At 42.6% G+C, this 17,238-nt stretch overlaps 1 protein-coding gene across 4 annotated transcripts; it reads left to right on the forward strand.

The window, feature by feature from the left end:
• The first annotated feature begins 2,261 nt into the window (after positions 1-2,261).
• Positions 2,262-6,108, forward strand: LOC148041749 (nuclear envelope-associated protein 2-like). Of its 4 annotated transcripts, none has more exons than XM_087682049.1 (8): positions 2,262-2,921; positions 3,045-3,148; positions 3,235-3,376; positions 3,561-3,747; positions 3,834-3,984; positions 4,865-5,331; positions 5,449-5,550; positions 5,678-6,108. In XM_087682049.1, exons 3-8 carry the CDS (start codon positions 3,351-3,353, stop codon positions 5,834-5,836), a joined length of 1,092 nt encoding a protein of 363 aa, XP_087538175.1. In that variant the 5' UTR covers positions 2,262-2,921; positions 3,045-3,148; positions 3,235-3,350; the 3' UTR covers positions 5,837-6,108. The 4 variants fall into 4 exon arrangements, with proteins under 4 accessions (XP_087538175.1, XP_087538184.1, XP_087538166.1 ...); XM_087682058.1 differs by having other exon boundaries at positions 3,045-3,091; positions 3,198-3,376; XM_087682040.1 differs by having other exon boundaries at positions 3,045-3,091.
• Positions 6,109-17,238: the final 11,130 nt, after the last annotated feature.

Raw genomic sequence — 17,238 nt, forward strand, 5'->3', positions numbered from 1 at the left:
CTTCATTGTTGATGGGCAAACAACAAAGAGACCCAAGACAAAAGGTTCATCGTCTTCGACCTAAATTGCTACACAAATAGTGGGCCAAAGCATCTCTAAGCATGATAGGATTGCACCTACATATGGCTTGAGTTGTAGAGGCATGGATAGGAGAGACACAAATAGCATTAGCTAGCACATCTATTGGATTATCACAAAGCAAGACATTATGCAAAATACAACAAGCAACAACACACTTGACTAATTGATGGGTTTTGGGTTGCTAATTTTCACATTCAAATATCGCCATTTTTGATTGAACTGACCAAACACTCTCATCTCAACCACCATTCTTGTGGATGAGAGTTTGTACTTGAATTGCCTTCACATTGAAGTTCGTGGCAACACATAAGGTGTGATTCACCAATCCCGTGTAGCCACTATCCCCAATGATGTATTCATGAATAGCAAGTCAGTGATGTACAAACGGTAGACCATTCAAAAGAAGCCCCCTCTCAACTGAATGGAAGAATGAGGAATTTCTTAGCACTCACTTGTCATGGGACCCTAGCCACCTAGCAAGCACATCCATTATGTGAAGGTCCATATCCATGATGAATTGGAGACATATGGAATAGTTTTTGTATCCATCAACCAATCCATTCCATCCTCCCTTCTTGGTTTCTCCATTAATACATGAGTAACTTCAATTGCCCCACAACAATTTGGGAGGCCTGACGTTCATAAAATCCACATTTAACATGCACTAAAGAATTAGCATCCCTTAGCTAATGAATGAACTTGTGATGTGATGCAAAAAACATTGACAAATCGCATAACACTCTCGAAACAATGGCTTTGCCTAGCCCAAAGTGGTCACTAATGTCAACCATTTGCATGCTACTTGCTAGACACAAAAGAGAGACTACAACCATTTTCTCAATTGGAATGAATCTACCATTGATGGTGGCTAGAGGTGGGGAAATTGCACCTTGTTGAATGTTAGACTGCAAGAAGTTGCTAAGTCCTTGAAAAAGAAACAAGGGAAGCCTAAAAACATCTCTAAACCTTGCATCACCTCCTCTTGTGGCTAGGATTTAGTGGTTCCACCAATCCAAGGATCGAGGTTTGATATAAAAATTAGAATTAGACAAGCCTTGGTTGATGAAGGAAGTCATGATAGTTGCTTGAAAGGCATGCAAAAGAGCAAGTAGATATGATGGGAAGGTGGAATGAACCATGCTTTGTGCATACCCAACAAGAGACATGTAAATGATTTGTGTTTTTTGAGCTCGCATTAGCCTTGCTCGAGAAGAATGATGTCTCATAGAACCACTACCATGACTGTGGACATAATGGCCAAAAGAACTTTGTGTTGCATCATATCCATGGTTTGCAATCCAAGAACAAAAACAAACACTGAAGAATGGAAAGCTAGGATTACATGAGAGAAGGAATCGAGCATAAACACATCCATAGAAGCCCAAATTCTCCATAATTAGCGACAATGCAGGGTTTTCTTGGTTGCGCTTGCTATCTTGGAGAATTTGGGTTGCTCCTGGTTGGGCATCCCAACCCTCGTGGGAATAGGTTCTATGAAGCGACCTATGTAGCCTATGGAATGCTAATGAGAGTATATGTAAAATAAATTATAAAGTTTACAAAATGACCTTCAAAATTAAAAAACGAAGGCTTAAAACCTTGAATTTTATAAAATTAGTATTAATAGAAATTGCAGGTAAAGGTTTTTTGTATGTGTCAACAATTTCAAGAAACGTTTGTCTTTGATGAATATGGGTACCTTTTTTTTTCTTGTGAATATAGTGAGAAATGGGAGAATCATTCTAGGCAACCGATGATTCCTAGGACCTATTTCCACCATGCTTGAGTTTGCACCCAGGTTGTGAACTCCTTGCTGAATTTGCTAGTTCTCATGGCTTGGGGTCTGCCACCGGAAACCCTTTCCAACCATCGGTGAAAGCATGCCCAAGAGGGTTCGCTCCCAAGTTCACTTGTGTGAGAATTTCTATTGGCTAGCAGACCTCATTTTGTTTAGAAAATCAGTACTCATTCCTGGTTAATCAGCTCGCACGTGCCAGATTGGTCTCTATGGGTTCCCGATCAGTGTCCGAACTGGTTGCGAGCCATTTCCATGGTGGAAACAGTTTCCTATTATTGTAATCATAACGATGATGATGATTGATAATAATAATGATACTAATAGTAATAAGGATGGGTTAGGGAGGGGGGCGTCTATATGAGTCGTCTCCGTTCGCTCAGTTCCTTCTCTTTTGGCTTGGCTCGGTTTGGTTTGTTCGTTGCAGGAGGAGGAGGAGGAGCAGGAGAGAAGGAGCCAGCCAATGGCTTTCTCTGCTCCAGGCCCTTCTCGTCAGTGTCATCGCCACCACCATCCTTCTCCTCATCAACAGCATGCCTTTCTTGTAACTATTGCTGCTGCTGCGGCTGGTTTGGTGCCTCTTGCTGTTTCTGTTATTGGGGTGGTGCCCTCTTCTCCTTCTCCTTCTCCTTCTGCTGCTGCAAAGAAGCGGCTAGGCATCACCGCTTGGCAGTCCCTCTTCCCCTGATTCTTTTTCTCTGCTAGCGCCTCTCTCTCTCTCTCTCTCTCTCTCTCCGCGCGCGCACTCCCCTTCCTCTCAGGGGCCCGACCTGCTCCTGTCAAGCCTCGCCCCACTTGTGATTCGCTTTGGCTCGCCATAACCACAGCCCACCGACAGTTTGGTCACATCCAACTGTAGGCCCTTTTTCTGTTGTAATCAACTGCAATCAGTCCCTTTAGCAGTGTCCATTCCTATCGCTGCAATTAACGGATTCCTTCCCTGCAGCACCCATCAAATTCTTTCTCTAATAGCATAATTCTATCTTCAGCAAGTGAGGCAGTCCACATCTTAATCAGTATTGTGAATTTTCTGATTTGTTTTGTGGTGAGTTACATAGGTCTCACTGCTACGTTTGCCAAATTCATTAGCATGCATTCTACTGTCGGTTTATCCTAATATTTTTTTGCTCTTTCCTTCGATAAATAATACCTGCATGATGTTGTGCAGGCTGGACAGACCGGTACATCTGTTAATTCTGTCCTGGGGGTGTACAGGTACTAGACCTCGAACTCTCAGACCGGGTCAATACTGGACCTTTTGCTGATTGCACAGTAATCCTTTTGCCCTCTTCAAATAACTTGGGACTGCATCTTTACACAGACTGTCTCTACAGAACCCTTCTGTTTCAATTGTACAGATATCGTCATCTCCAATTCTGCAAACAGGAGTTCTCTATCAAAAGACCTGCTCAAAACCCCAGACAGGACTCTGTAATTAACGACACTCGTTGCAGCTGTACATACACGTTACAGGATGTCCAAAGTTCATGAAAAATCGAGGTTTGATGGAAAATTAGTTGTAACTTCAAAATTTAAAAAAGAAGGTTGAATGCCTTGAACTTCCAAAATGTATAGTTATAAATGGCAATGAATGTAATTTGATTAAAAAATTCCTACAAAAGTTTGCGTGAAAGGTTTTTGTATCTGCCACCAAAATGCCTATTGTGAACGCTGGATGCTGCAGGATGTCGCTTTTAGAGCAGGGTTCCGCCATTGAATCCAATGCTCTTCTCAAGGATTTACATGAGAAGAAGCAGAACCTTAGACGAATCGCTAGTGAAGTTGGCTCAATGGCATCTGAACTCCGAGATGTGCGCGGTCGCATGGCAACACAGGAATCAACCTTAGATCAGGAAACATCTCGAAGACAGGTATACCATGTGCAGGCCGGCAGTTTAGTCAGCATTGGTGGAACTTCAAAATTTTCTCATTTTTATTCTGAGTTGATTTGTCTCAGATTGCTGAAGCAAAAGTCAGGTCCCTTCAAAAGGAGATAGAGACACTGCGAAAAAGTTTGGGGGAGAGAAGCTCTCATGCAATATCTACTGCATCCGTTGCGGAGCAGGTAGACCCTCATTCACAAGGCTGGGCTTCAGATTTTACTTTTGGTAAGATGGTTTCTGTTCTATGGCAAACAGAGGCACACATTTTTTGTTTTCTTATCCTGCAATTGCTATTGTAAGGCAACTTATAATTCAGTGCATATTTTCGCATGATAGCTAGATGTGGTGTTACCATTTCCTCATCTACTTTGCGAGTAGCTTGCGTGTTCCAAAGCCAAACTGTGGTTTCCTCGAGTATATGGCAATCAGATATTCATGTTTCTATTGATGTATGGAGAGTAGATGGATATCATTTGACTCAAACTTCATCTTGTGGCAAAGGACTTGATGATACCCCTTTATGATCCAAAAATTCTCCTGCCTTTCTAGTGCAAGTGTTCTTGCTTGCTTGATTCATGTTTAGTATTACAAAACTGTGCTGCTACTCCTTCGAAGTCCCAAAAACCATGCTCGTTAAGACCCAAGAAGCAGGTGGAGGGAGAGCTCGCGGAGGGGTTTCTAGTTTCTTGTGTAGTAGAAAATTGAATGTGTTCATTTGTATCTAAAGTTGGATATAATGATTGTGCCTCCTGTCAGAGTTACTTTACATGTTTAGCTGTTACCATTGATATCTTTATGTCACCATTGATATTTTTGGTCATTTGCTTTATACGTCTTACTGTACTTGTATGTGAAGACATGAGATGTGGCTTTTCCATACACTTCGTGTCCTGGCTTTCTAAGGTGGCCTTAAAAAAAGCTTTATTAATACTGGAAGTGAGTGTTTGAGGGGACAGGCACTCAATATTTATTTGTTTGACATGGTTTTCACTCAAAGCCCACCATTTTTGTTTCATTTTCTATCTATCTAGTTGTGACAATAACAAAGTCTTCTTGAAGATTAATAACTCTTTCTTTAAATGAAAAAATTGTTCATGCTGTGAAGTGCAGTATCTTAGAGAGCTTGTGGATTTGCGCACAAAGCTGGGTTCGGTACAGGAAGGTGCGGATGCAAGTTCTGCCTCTGCTGTTACAGCACAACTTCAATGTGAATCTTTATTGAAAGAAATTGAGAAGAAGAACCAGGCACTACAAGATCGTGATGCTCATACCTCCAAGCTTGGCCAGCATATTATTGAACTTCAGGATGAGATCAGGCAAAAAGAAGCTTCACAAAAGCAGTTACAAGGTGAGGTGGAGAGTTTGAAAGTGGAAATGAAGATGGCAATTGCAAAGGTTTCGTCCCAAAAAGATTCTGAGTTAAGGAGATCCTTAGATGAAGCTTCTTCAAGGAATGCTGAGCTATTGGGAAAACACTTGAGTGCTAAAGATGAGGAGTTAGCTTTGTTGAAAGAGGAGTTGCGATCAATATCGGCACAGCTGAAGCTGAAAAATCAACAACTTGAAGCACAGGTTAAATGAATAGTGGTTGTTTATTTTGTGAAATGAGGCCTATATGTATTCTAACTGACCAAATAATACAGTTTGTTAAAAATGGTGTGGTTATTGATGATTCCAATGTCATAGCAGGTGGAGAAGCACCGAGCTGCAGATCAGGACCTGAAGAAAAGAATCATTAAGCTGGAATTTTGGCTTCAAGAGGCCCGAGCTCAAACTAGAAAACTTCAAAGGGTGGGTCTATATCCTTTAAAGTTTAGGGTTCTTTTCTTTCTAGATAAGCAGTTTCATGTGCAAAACCTTCCCAATTTCTGGGATCAGATGGATGTGCTTGGTGTAAGATATTTTTGGATTTTTGCAGTTGGCTGAAAAACGCGAGAAAGAACTTAAGGATCTCCATGTTCGGTTGGCAAATAGTGATGGTACCTCAAAGCAAGCATCTGGTTTCTGGAGTAGCTCTGGGTTCAAGATAGTCGTGTCTCTATCTGTGGTTGTGCTATTTTTCTTTGCCAAGCGCTAGGAGTCTCTGGGTCTGTAGCAATGCTTTGGCAACTGGGGCAAATAGTGGTTAGATCTTGGTAGCCAATGTTGTACTGTGGTAAGTATGGCAATAATTGTCGAACTGTGGCAAGTATGTCAAGAATGGCTAGATCTGGTAACCAATGATTGATCTGTGTTACTGTGTTGTTGTATCTGCCCTTCATTGTATGACGAAGGACAGTTCAATGTAATTGTAAGCTCAGAGTTTAATTTATTCAACTGGAGGGCTTGGTTACTTCAGTTCTGCTTAAAGCTACTTCAAATTGCAAGTAGTGTGTACAATTTGTGAAGGATTAGTAGATAATAATCTAGAATAATGATTTCAAGCAGGCCAGGTGGATGGCTTGGAAGTTTGCATTTTGGTCTCCACTGTATTATGTTGGCAGACATTTCTTCTCTTGATGGGCAGAATGCATGCAGAAATCACTCACAACAGTAGTAGTGCTCTGCCCTTTCAGGTATAGGCCTTGGGGTCTGTTGAGCTGCTAGGACCTGCATGCAGAACGAGATGCAGGCCTGAGTGCTGTGACCTTATAAGGTGTGCTATGGATGAACTTGCACAACTTTCCCTAGTGTCTACTTGTATGATTCAAATAATGTCTGTCGGACCTGATCCCCACAAACTTTAGTGTATAATGTAGTGAGCATATCCAATGATTTTGGTAGGAGTGTGAAAGTTAATTGAATCGCTAATGTTACTCTTTATATTTTCCCATCAATTGTATTTCTTTATAGCAGAAAAGTAATGCATGTTCATGAAGCTTCTGTACACATCATAGTTCTCATCATAAAGTTGAACAAATTTGGTCTGAGCCAAACCATGCTTTTTCTTAAATCTTCCCTATCGTGTTGATGTTGAGTTGCCAGTATTGAGTCACTCATGTAATTTGTCTTTATATCAGAACAGTAATGATAATCCATAATTTTTCTGTGCAAGGCGTAGTTCTCAGTGGTTTCCTTAATCTTAGCTATTGGTGGATCTTGAGTTGCGAAGTATTCTGCAATATCAAGCATGTTTCCAGAAGGCTATCTGCAAATATCAAGTATTTTGCAAATATCAAGTATTTTGAGGTGAGCAGTCTCTCTGATGTGAGTTATAGGTATTGGAGCTTTCTGTGGCCGCCTTCTAGCTGAATGATTTGGTTCTTTTAAAGTTAGTGTTGTAAATTGTAAGTTGTGAAGATGTCTATTATTATAGTGCAGAGTGTGGCTCTTCATTGATGGGTGCAAAGTGACCTCTTCAGGTGTGACTCTCATCGTTCCTAGAGTGGATTAATGTTTATAGTAGAGAGAGTTGTGCGAGGTGTAAATTCTTACTGAAGCAAGATCTCCTTTTTAATGTGTAACTTCTTTTACAGCCTTGCAAAAAGTTATCAAGCTTTGATAGAGCTGTTCAAATTAGAGCAAACTGTATTGCATTCTAAGTTCTTAGACTTAGTTTTCGATAGGCCTAACACTTCAAAACAGAATCTAACAAAATGATCTACAGGATCAGACATCAGCCAAGGTTTCCCTTTGTAAACCAAGTTATTCCTACCATCCTAGATTTTCTTTAGGATAAGGCCCCTTTCACTTGCCAGACTTCAAACAAAATGGGGGACATGCTCCCTTTCTAACCCAATAAAGCCATCTTCCAAGAAATGTGATCATGAAGGTGGGCTCGAGTAAGCCACTCTTGGATCTTTTTCCATATTCTTCTAACCTGAGGACAAGCCCAAAAAAGATGGAAAATATTTTCTTTTCTTCTGCAAAGGGGACAAACGCTGTTTACTTGCTTCCATCTACTTGTGACATCCTTTGTAGGAAACTTTCCCAAAGCAACTCTTGACAGAAAGAGATCGAATTGCATGAAATTTTTTACTTTTTGTGTGGATCCTTAGCGTCTGAATTGACAATGTAAGGTGATATTTAACCCATACTTAACGAGCTTTAATGACCCAATCCATTGTTTGCAACTTTGGCAAGGACTTGAGCCTAGCAACCTGGATGCCTTGAATAGAGAATTGATTCCAGCTAAATTTGACTATCAGGGAAGGAGACTTCATTCATTGGGAGCCAGTTGCTGATCCCAAAGGTCATTCCATTTTATAATACTTTTGTTGAAGATAGGGAAAACTTTTTTAGGACTTTGCCAAAAAAAGGGGCGTTCGTTAGCTGTAGCCATGGGAGTAAACTGATAGACAAACCTAGGGGGACATCTTCTCTTACCAGTGGAGCCCATTCAACATGGGGGAGATTCCGATACCAAGTAGTGACTATAAGTTGAGCTACTGCAGATTCTTTAATTCAGATCTTTTCATCAGTGAAGAGCATCCTGTAAAACTAGCCCAACCTGAGCCATATCCTCTTCTTGGTAGGGGCCTTGGAAATCCAAGTGTGAAGGATCACCACTCAAGATTGTCCTGAAGAGGGTAACTTCTGCAACCATCTTAGGTTGAATTTAGTGGCTCTATCTAAGAGAGAGCTAATCCCCAAACTGCTGAGGCATTTGCATGATTGCACTCGAGCTCAAGAGACAGTGCCATATGCATATTTTGCATTGTTGTCCCATAGAAAGTTTGAGCTTTTTCTCCATCTTATCCCAAACCGATCTAGTGAAAGGGAGAACCATAGAAACAAATGCTTATTATGATTGAAGTACATGCTTCAGAATAACCACTTTATCAGCAAAAGACAATGCATCTTTGCCTAATATTCTAGCTTTGAAGATGTCTTTTGCTCTAACCATGCAAACCGATCTTTCATGATAATACCCCAGGCCTACTTGGCATCCTAGATACTTGATTACTTTTCCAAACCCAATATTGAGGACCAGGGTCATCTGGATAGAACAACTTGAGAACTTCGGTCTCTTCCTTCCTCACTTTGGAGCTTGAGACTTTTGCAAATACATCATATCACATTGTCTTCAATTATGTTTGCATTATTAGAAGCAAACATCTGACCAGTAAAGCATGAGCCATCTGGTAAGGGTAAACTTTTGATATTCCTCTTAGCTACTTCTGAGTCCAAGGTTCTCAAAAGGGGAACTGAGATGACGATGAACACAAGTGGGGCCAATGGACAGCTTGACAGACTGATCTACACAAGTTGATGGAGCCCTTTAAATACTCATTAATGCATAATTGGGAGGATGCATTATCAAACAATGTTTTGACCAATCTGTAGAAACCTCCTTCAAAACCCATCTTTTTCTAGAGTTAAAAAGAGTATAAAATTCTTGTGACAAAATTCTTGTTTAGAGCCAATGCATAGCCAAGAGACAGCACCAAGTTTAACATAGCCTCGTGAGTAATTCTATTGAAGACAAAACCAAAATGCATACTATGAATACTCTTAGCCAAAACATGTTTTGAGTTTGAGTGCAAGAGCCTTCGCCAATACCTTGTAAGATGCATTAAGATGAGTGATCAATCTCCAATCCTTACATGTTTGTCTGTGTGGATTCTTTGGAATATGCTTGATGATTCCCTTATTCATACTGTTAGAGAGTGCCCCCATCCCTATTCCGTTTAGCAAGGTACATAGATCGACTTTGCATGAATCCCAAAAACTTTGGAAAGACTCAAGGGCAACCCCATCACTTCTCAATGACTTCCTTTTTCATTTGGAACACAACATCATGAATCTCCTCCGCACTAAAGGGTCTGTCTAGACTCAAGGCTTTTTTAGTACAGAGACAATATATAAAAGGCATTGGTTGAGGAAACTCGTAAGCTTTTTGAACATGATTTGCATCCACAGTTGGCCTATTTGCTACTATGTTGGACAAAAATGTACAAAGTACCTGAGCTACAGCACATATTGCCATTATGTCCTCTCTCTACTATCGCTAATTGCTTTTTTGGCTTAGAGCATGCGAGGACATAGCATTGCCAGAGTCAAGAAGAGTTGTACGCTTAAGCCATCGGTATGCCTTGAGGTAACCAAGATGGTGTGGATCTCCATGTGATCTTATGCCTCAATAGGCATGACAGAGATTGCCATTGCTTGATTCGAATGTTCAAATTTGACCATTTACAAGCTTCATCATTTGGGTCCAAAGCTGAATGCGAGTCTGTAGGAGGGTTGCCTTTTAATGAATGAATACAAAATGTGGGTGAGGCTTGGCCGATTGAGTATATGTGGTGTGGGCAACATATGCAGAGGCTAATAAATATTTCCAAGGAAATATTTCTTCAAGACAAATGGATGCATAAATGTTGGAAAGTTTGTGGGGAACCAAACAAGGGGACCAAATTATAGAAACTTAAGAGTGCACAATGCTGCAATTTGTTGCAACAGATTAAGCAAACTACCAAACCTACTTGGAAAGTGCTCGATTCATTCTTTGCGTGGGGTTTTAGCCAAAGAGCTATAGTAGGCCATGGCTATGATGGGCTTTGAAAATAGAGAAATCATGAGGAGCGGTGGTGGTTGAGTTAAAATATGCATTACTTTTGTTGATTAGCCTCTTAAACAGCCCCAAAACACACTAAAAATACTCTTTTAGCGTAAAACCCTAAAACGGGGAGTGGTTCGAGAGAGTTCAGTGTAAACCCTAAAACAGGGAGTAGTTTAAGAAAGTTTAGTGAAAACACTAATTTTTGGGGCGCCCTTTCACATCTATAAATAGACAAGCTGCCCCCATTCAGCGATCATCCTTGTTTGCAGGTTACACCAGCCCACACACCCTCTACTGCTGTTGGCGTCCAGTTTTCAGTCTGTAGCCCGCCTCCATCTGATGTCCAGCCATCATCAACTGCAGCCACATCATCTTCAGCCCATCCATTACTGTAGGCGACATCTCCCAGCTACTGCGGTAGGCGACATCTCCCAGCTACTGCTTTAGACTATCCTAGATTGTTATTCAGCCTGTTGTCCATCATCTCCAATGTCAGTCAGTCTGCGTTTTCAGCATTGCAGGCGTGACACTCTTAGACACCCCGATCGGTGGTACACTTGCGTTTACCAGTTTTTAGTCTCTAGACAGCAGCGTTTTGGTAACCAGCCTACTGCCATTCACTATTCAGCACTCCTATAGTCTGACTGGTGGTCACATACTTGGGATTTGTCTTCGGTGGACGTCACACTCCGACATTGCTCTGCCCTTGAGCACATTGTACACTCTTACATTCATTTACAGCATTCATTCAGTTCAGAGTTGTGTTCTCTCTCTCCCTTCTTCTGTTTGTGTTTGAGTTTTTGTGTTTGAGTTCTAAGTTTTGCGTTTAGGGTTTGAGTTTTTCCCTCTGTGTCTGTGTCTTTGTGTTTTTGTCATGGTCATATACTCTGTGTGTCCTCAGTGTAAACCCTAGCACTCTTCTTAACATGGTATCAAAGCCGGTGCTCTTGTAAAGAGTATCCTATGGATATTGTTGAGAGCTAGTCTGTGTGCAAGGCACACAATACGACTCGTAACCGAATCATAATGTCCCAGACACCTTCTTCTTCAGTTCCTATGATGTCTTATTAGGCTTCTCCATCATTGGAGGTCCTGAGACGACATTATGGACTCTGTGAGGAGGATGATACTCCACCTTCACTAGATTTCACTAACATGACAGAGGAGGACTTTGAGGAGTACTATCGCGCAACAAGTACGGTGATGTTTACACCCCTCCTCCCAGTTTTGCTACCACATTTGGACGGTTGGTGAGGTTGGCCACCTCTCCGATCATGGAGAACATACAACATTCAGAACGTTTGGCGATCCATCTTCATCATCTCCGCCAGGTCCAATGCCAGGTTTGTACAATTCTTTTGTGTTGCATGAATGAAAACCCTTACATGTTTCTTCTTTTGAGGTACAGAATCCAAATGGCTTCTTCAATAGAGGGGGCTCAAAAAGAAGTACAGGATCTAGATGGCTTCTTCAATAGAGGGGGCTCATGAAGCAGACGAAATTCATGTACATCTATAGCTTCTGTTTCATTTGAGCATATTATACACTTCTCACTTCCCTCCCATCCCACCCTCTTCTATATCACACCTTGATAATCTCTCATCATATTTCCAAAATCTTGGATTATACTCTACATCTACATCACACATCCTAGGGGTTGGATCTACCATCTCCGCTCCTAGCACCTTTTCCTTCTCCACTCCATTCTCTACCTCTTTGCACCATGGTACTTCGTTAGGGGGAATGCTACCCTTTAACACAATGCCTCTCACCTTTCAGCAAATGAGCACACCCATCACGCTCGGGTCTGTAAAATATTACACGGCGCAGCGAACAGAATCTGAGAAGGAGATAGAGAGTACACAACAGATAAGAGGAGAATCAGTAAATTCTTTAACTCCAAACAACTGATACAAAGATGGCTCTGTCCACCCATGCACTTCCACTGTGTGAAGCTTAGATGGCGATCTAGACAGAAGATAGGTGAAGAGCTTAAGGCTAGCTGGAACAACAACTCTGACTGGGTGAAAGATGAGTGAGAGATGGCTACGAAGGGGTTTAGCTTTTATAGCCCGCAAAGGTCATTAGGTTGGCCTGCTGACCGACCTACCATATGAGCCTCCACTAGTCGGCCAGGGAATATTCCAGGGAATATTCCCTTTACCATCGGGCCTGGGGTGCTGCCCCCGGACCCCCGCCAGGGGGGCCGCTGGCCCCCCTGGGACCCCCAGCCAGGGGCCACTTCCGTGGCCCCTGGACCCCACAATAGGGGCCCCTTTTAACTCCCTTACACCGCAACTCGATGCAATGCGCCTCGAGTTGCTACCAGCTTAACCACTCTGTCTAACCCAAAGATTAGACCGACAACAGTCACCTTTTTACCATTCGGTCACATAGACCTCATCTGATATACAAGTCAGGACTCAACCAATGTCTGGGCTCACATTTGGCTTCTCCTCATAATGGGGGCCTTACAACTTTGAGCATCATGGATCATTGGTAGCACCTAATGAGGGTGGGGCATTGATCATATCTAACCCCCCCCCTCAATGTCCACCCATAGGTGAACTATCTCCTCGGCCCAATGCGGAGTCTCTGAAGATGAACTTGAAGCAAATCCTTCGTAAGTGCTTTGGTGAAGATATCTGCTCCATTCTCCTCTATTGGACAGTAAACCAATTCCACTATCCCATCCTCTATCAAATCACGCACATAGTGATACTGGATCTCTATATGTTTGGTGCGTGCATGAAACACTGGATTTTTGACAATGGCGATGCAACTCTGATTGTCACATCTCATCACAGTTGGTTCTTCATCCTGCACTCCCATATGCCATAGAATCCTTCTCAACCATACGGCCTCACATGCAGCAAAACAAGCTGCCTTGTACTCTGCTTCGGTAGAAGACAATGCCACTGTTGGTTGCTTCTTACTAATCCAAGAGAAAATTCCTGAACCCAAAGAGAAACAATAACCAGAAACTGACTTCCTGGAATCAATGTCTCCTACCCAATCTGAGTCACAGTTCCCCACAAAAGAAGTTCCGAAACTGTATGTGATACCATAGTCAAGAGTTTTCTTCAAGTATCTGAGCACCCGCATCCCAGCCTTCCAATGACTCTCATGAGGTTTGTTTGAGTACCTGCTCAAAACACCAACAGCAAAACTGATATCTGGTCTGGTGTTACACAAGTAGATCAGACTGTCGACCAACCTCCTATACCTCCCAATGTCTGCTAGTGCTGATGTATCCTCGACGGATAACTTTGCATTCACCTCCATAGGTGTAGCTATCTCCTTGCACTCGGTCATGCCAAATGCCTTCAAGATCTCCCATGCATACTTCTTCTGAGAGATGAAGATCTTTCCTGGCTCTTGCCAGACTTCAATCCCCAAACAATAGTGCAGCAAGCCCAAGTCTCTCATTTCAAACTCAAAACTCAAAGCCTTTCGAGTTTGGTTGATCATATCTTCATAGTCACCTGTAATAAGAAGGTCGTCCACATATAGGACAATCACTACAGACTTTTTACCATCCCTGTAAACATACAAGTTAGCATTTGAGGCACATCTTTTGAAGTTTAGGTTTAAAAAGAACCTATCTATCCGCTGGTACCATGCTCTGGGGGCTTGTTTCAGCCCATACAATGCCTTCTTCAGTTTACACACTTTGTTCTCAGAATGGGGGGCCTCAAACCCTGGTGGCTGAGCCACGTACACCTCCTCCTTGAGGTCACCATTTAAGAACGCTGACTTAACATCCATTTGGTATACTGGCCACTTCTCATGGGCAGCCACTGCAAGTACTGTGCGAATAGTGGTCATTCTGGCAGTTGGGGCAAATGACTCTTGAAAATCAAACCCTTCAACTTGTGAAAATCCTTGGGCAACCAGTCTAGCTTTGTACTTTTCTAAGGTACCATCAGCCTTGTACTTTACCTTCCAGATCCACTTGGTGCCAATAACCTTCCGCTTTGATGGTCGATCCACTAGCTCCCAAGTGTCATTCTTCATTATGCTGTCATACTCCGCCTGCATAGCAGCCTTCCATGATGGATCTGCAAGTGCTTCTTCTAAGTCATTTGGCTCCTTTACTTCTCTCATAATCTCAGCCATCAAGGCCATATTGACTATGTGAGCAGAAGCCCTCCTTTGCTCCTCTATTCTCTGAGACCTCCTTGGTCCGTCTGCCTTCTCCTCAACAGATGCAGGCATAGGATTATTGTGGTCATAGAGCTGCTTCACCCAGCGCGGCAATGGCTTTTCCGGTGGGGTGATGTCAGGTTGGTGAACTTTTTCCTCATCATCTGAAGATGATGCTTCCTCCTCCTTAAGGATAGGGAGAGCTCTCGGGATAAGTTCATAGTGGAGACTACTTCTTCGCTTGATGATAAAGTGGAAGAACTTGCCTTCTCCTCCTTGAACACCACATCACGGCTCGCGATGATCTTCTTTGCCTCTTGGTCATATAATTTGTAAGCCTTCTGCTCATCACTATAACCCAAGAAGATACATTTTCTACTTTTTGGTTGTAACTTGTTTCTCTTCTCATCTGGAACATGTGTATAACATTCACATCCAAAAATTCTGAAATGTGAGACAGATGGTTTCTTACCAGTGTAAGCCTCATGAGGTGTTTTTCCCTTGAGAGCCTTTGTATAGCTCCGATTTAGAATGTAGACTGCAGTATTAACAGCTTCAGCCCAAAAATGGTTAGGCAATCCCTTGCCCTTTAGCATGCATCTTGCCATCTCCCCAATGGTGCGATTCTTGCGTTCCACAACACCGTTCTGCTGAGGTGTGTGAGGCGTCGTCAATTGACGCTTGATCCCTTTGCTCTTGCAAAAGCCTTCAAACTTCTTTGAGTTGAACTCACCACCACCATATGTTCTAAATTTCTTCACACTTTTCCTTGTTTCATTCTCAACAAGTATTAGCCATTCTTTAAACTTACCAAAAGCTTGAGCCTTATCACGAAGGAAGTACACCCACATCTTCCTACTGTAGTCGTCGACAATCAACATAAAATAAGAAGATCCCCCCAAGGCCTGTGTAGGCATCTTACCTCACAAGTCAGCATGCACCAACTCTAGAGGAGTCTGTGCTCTATTCTTGCTTTCTTGTGGAAATGCCTTTCTCTGTTGCTTGCCCATCATACAAGCTTCACATGGTTCCTTCAATTCAGTTATTGTAGGTAGGTGAGCAACCATACCTTGCTTTTGCATCTCCTTTAATACTGCAAATCCGATGTGTCCAAACCTTTCATGCCAAAGCTTACTTGTGCCTACTCCAGCGGTGGCTGTAAGAGCACTTAGCTCATACAGGTTGTTCCTTCTTTCTCCTTTGCCAACAATTGTGCCAGCACTATCAATAATTTATGCACCTGTCTTCTTGAACCTCACTTCATGACCAAGATCAGTTATGGCAGCAACTGATAAAAGATTTCTCCTGATTTCGGGAATATACAACACATTTGAAAGCTTTTTGACTTCACCATTTGCAGCAACAAAAGAAATAGTACCTGTGCCCGCAGCAGGGCATTTAGCATCATTTCCAACCGTCACAGTGATGGATTCTTGTAGAGGCTGCATAGAACTGTATAGACCTTTCTTGTTGGTCATGTGATGGGAGGCCCCACTATCCAACACCCATGAGTCAGTGGTAGATTCTTCTTGCACCGAGGAGCACACTTTCTCAATGGTCGCCATGAATAATTCCAACTCTGCTTCAGCCGTATTGGCTGTCTCTTTCCCTTTACTTTTAAGGGTACCATTCTTTTCATCTACCTTCTTGACACGACAATCTGCAATTGCATGTCCTTTCTTCTTACAGTAGAAGCACTCTCCTTGAAACTTCTTCTTGCCGCCCTTCTTCTTTTTGTCACCATCATTTTTGGTGGAGGAAACACCTTTGCCTTTTGCATTGGCAGAGAATGCAGCATCTCCATTGTTGCTTCCTTCTCGGGCTTTCAGCCTCAACTCCTCCTCTATTAATAATGCACAAAACTCCTCAAAAGTCAAAGCTTGAGGTCTCACCTGAGTATTAAGGGCAGTTACTAGTCCATCAAACTTTTGTGGACAAATCCGAAGACACCTCCGAGCTAGCTCTTCACTAGTCTTTTGTATCCCAGCGCCAGCCATCTGGTCGCGCAGATTCTTAATCCGAGTAATGAGTGCTTCAACCGTCTCTCCTTCAGCAAACTTCTCCGCTGCTAGTTGATTCTCCAAGTTTTGAATCCTTGTTTGGTTTCGTGTTTCATACTGACTCCTTAGTACATTCCAAGCCTCTAACGCTTTGGTTGTATGCTGAATCAGAGTCAAAACACTGTCAGAACAGCTTGTAACTAAGGCACACAATGCATCTGCATTCCTTCGTTTCCAAGCTCGTAGAAGATCTGCATTCGGAGGAATCATCACACTAGGATTTGATGGGTCGGGGGTAGGCTGTGGTTCTGCGTCAGTCCCCAGCACAGTCTCCAGAAGCTCATAAGAATCAAGGATAGTTGTAATTTTGAACTTCCACAAGGTGTAGTTTGTACCATCTAACTTGCCTTCGCTGAAGGTTGATGGACGAATCCTCAGTGTTTGAATAGCCGGTACAGCAGCACCACCTCCTGCACCGCTTCTTGATGCGCCAGAACTGCTTCCCGGAGTCGACATCGTTTCTCTTTGCTGTTGAAGCCTTTGCCTCTTGCACGCTCTCCGATCTCTAGAGCCCCCTGGGCTCTGATACCATGTAAAATATTACACGGCGCAGCGAACAGAATCTGAGAAAGAGATAGAGAGTACACAACAGATAAGAGGAGAATCAGTAAATTCTTTAACTCCAAACAACTGATACAAAGATGGCTCTGTCCACTCGTGCGCTTCCACTGTGTGAAGCTTAGATGGCGATCTAGACAGAAGATAGGTGAAGAGCTTAAGGCTAGCTGGAACAACAACTCTGACTGGGTGAAAGATGAGTGAGAGATGGCTACGAAGGGGTTTAGCTTTTAT

This window comes from Lygodium microphyllum, chromosome 1 (assembly GCF_053477565.2).
Source record: "Lygodium microphyllum isolate KBCC chromosome 1, Lygodium_microphyllum_v1.1.10, whole genome shotgun sequence".
In the NCBI taxonomy this organism is placed as follows: Eukaryota; Viridiplantae; Streptophyta; class Polypodiopsida; order Schizaeales; family Lygodiaceae; genus Lygodium; species Lygodium microphyllum.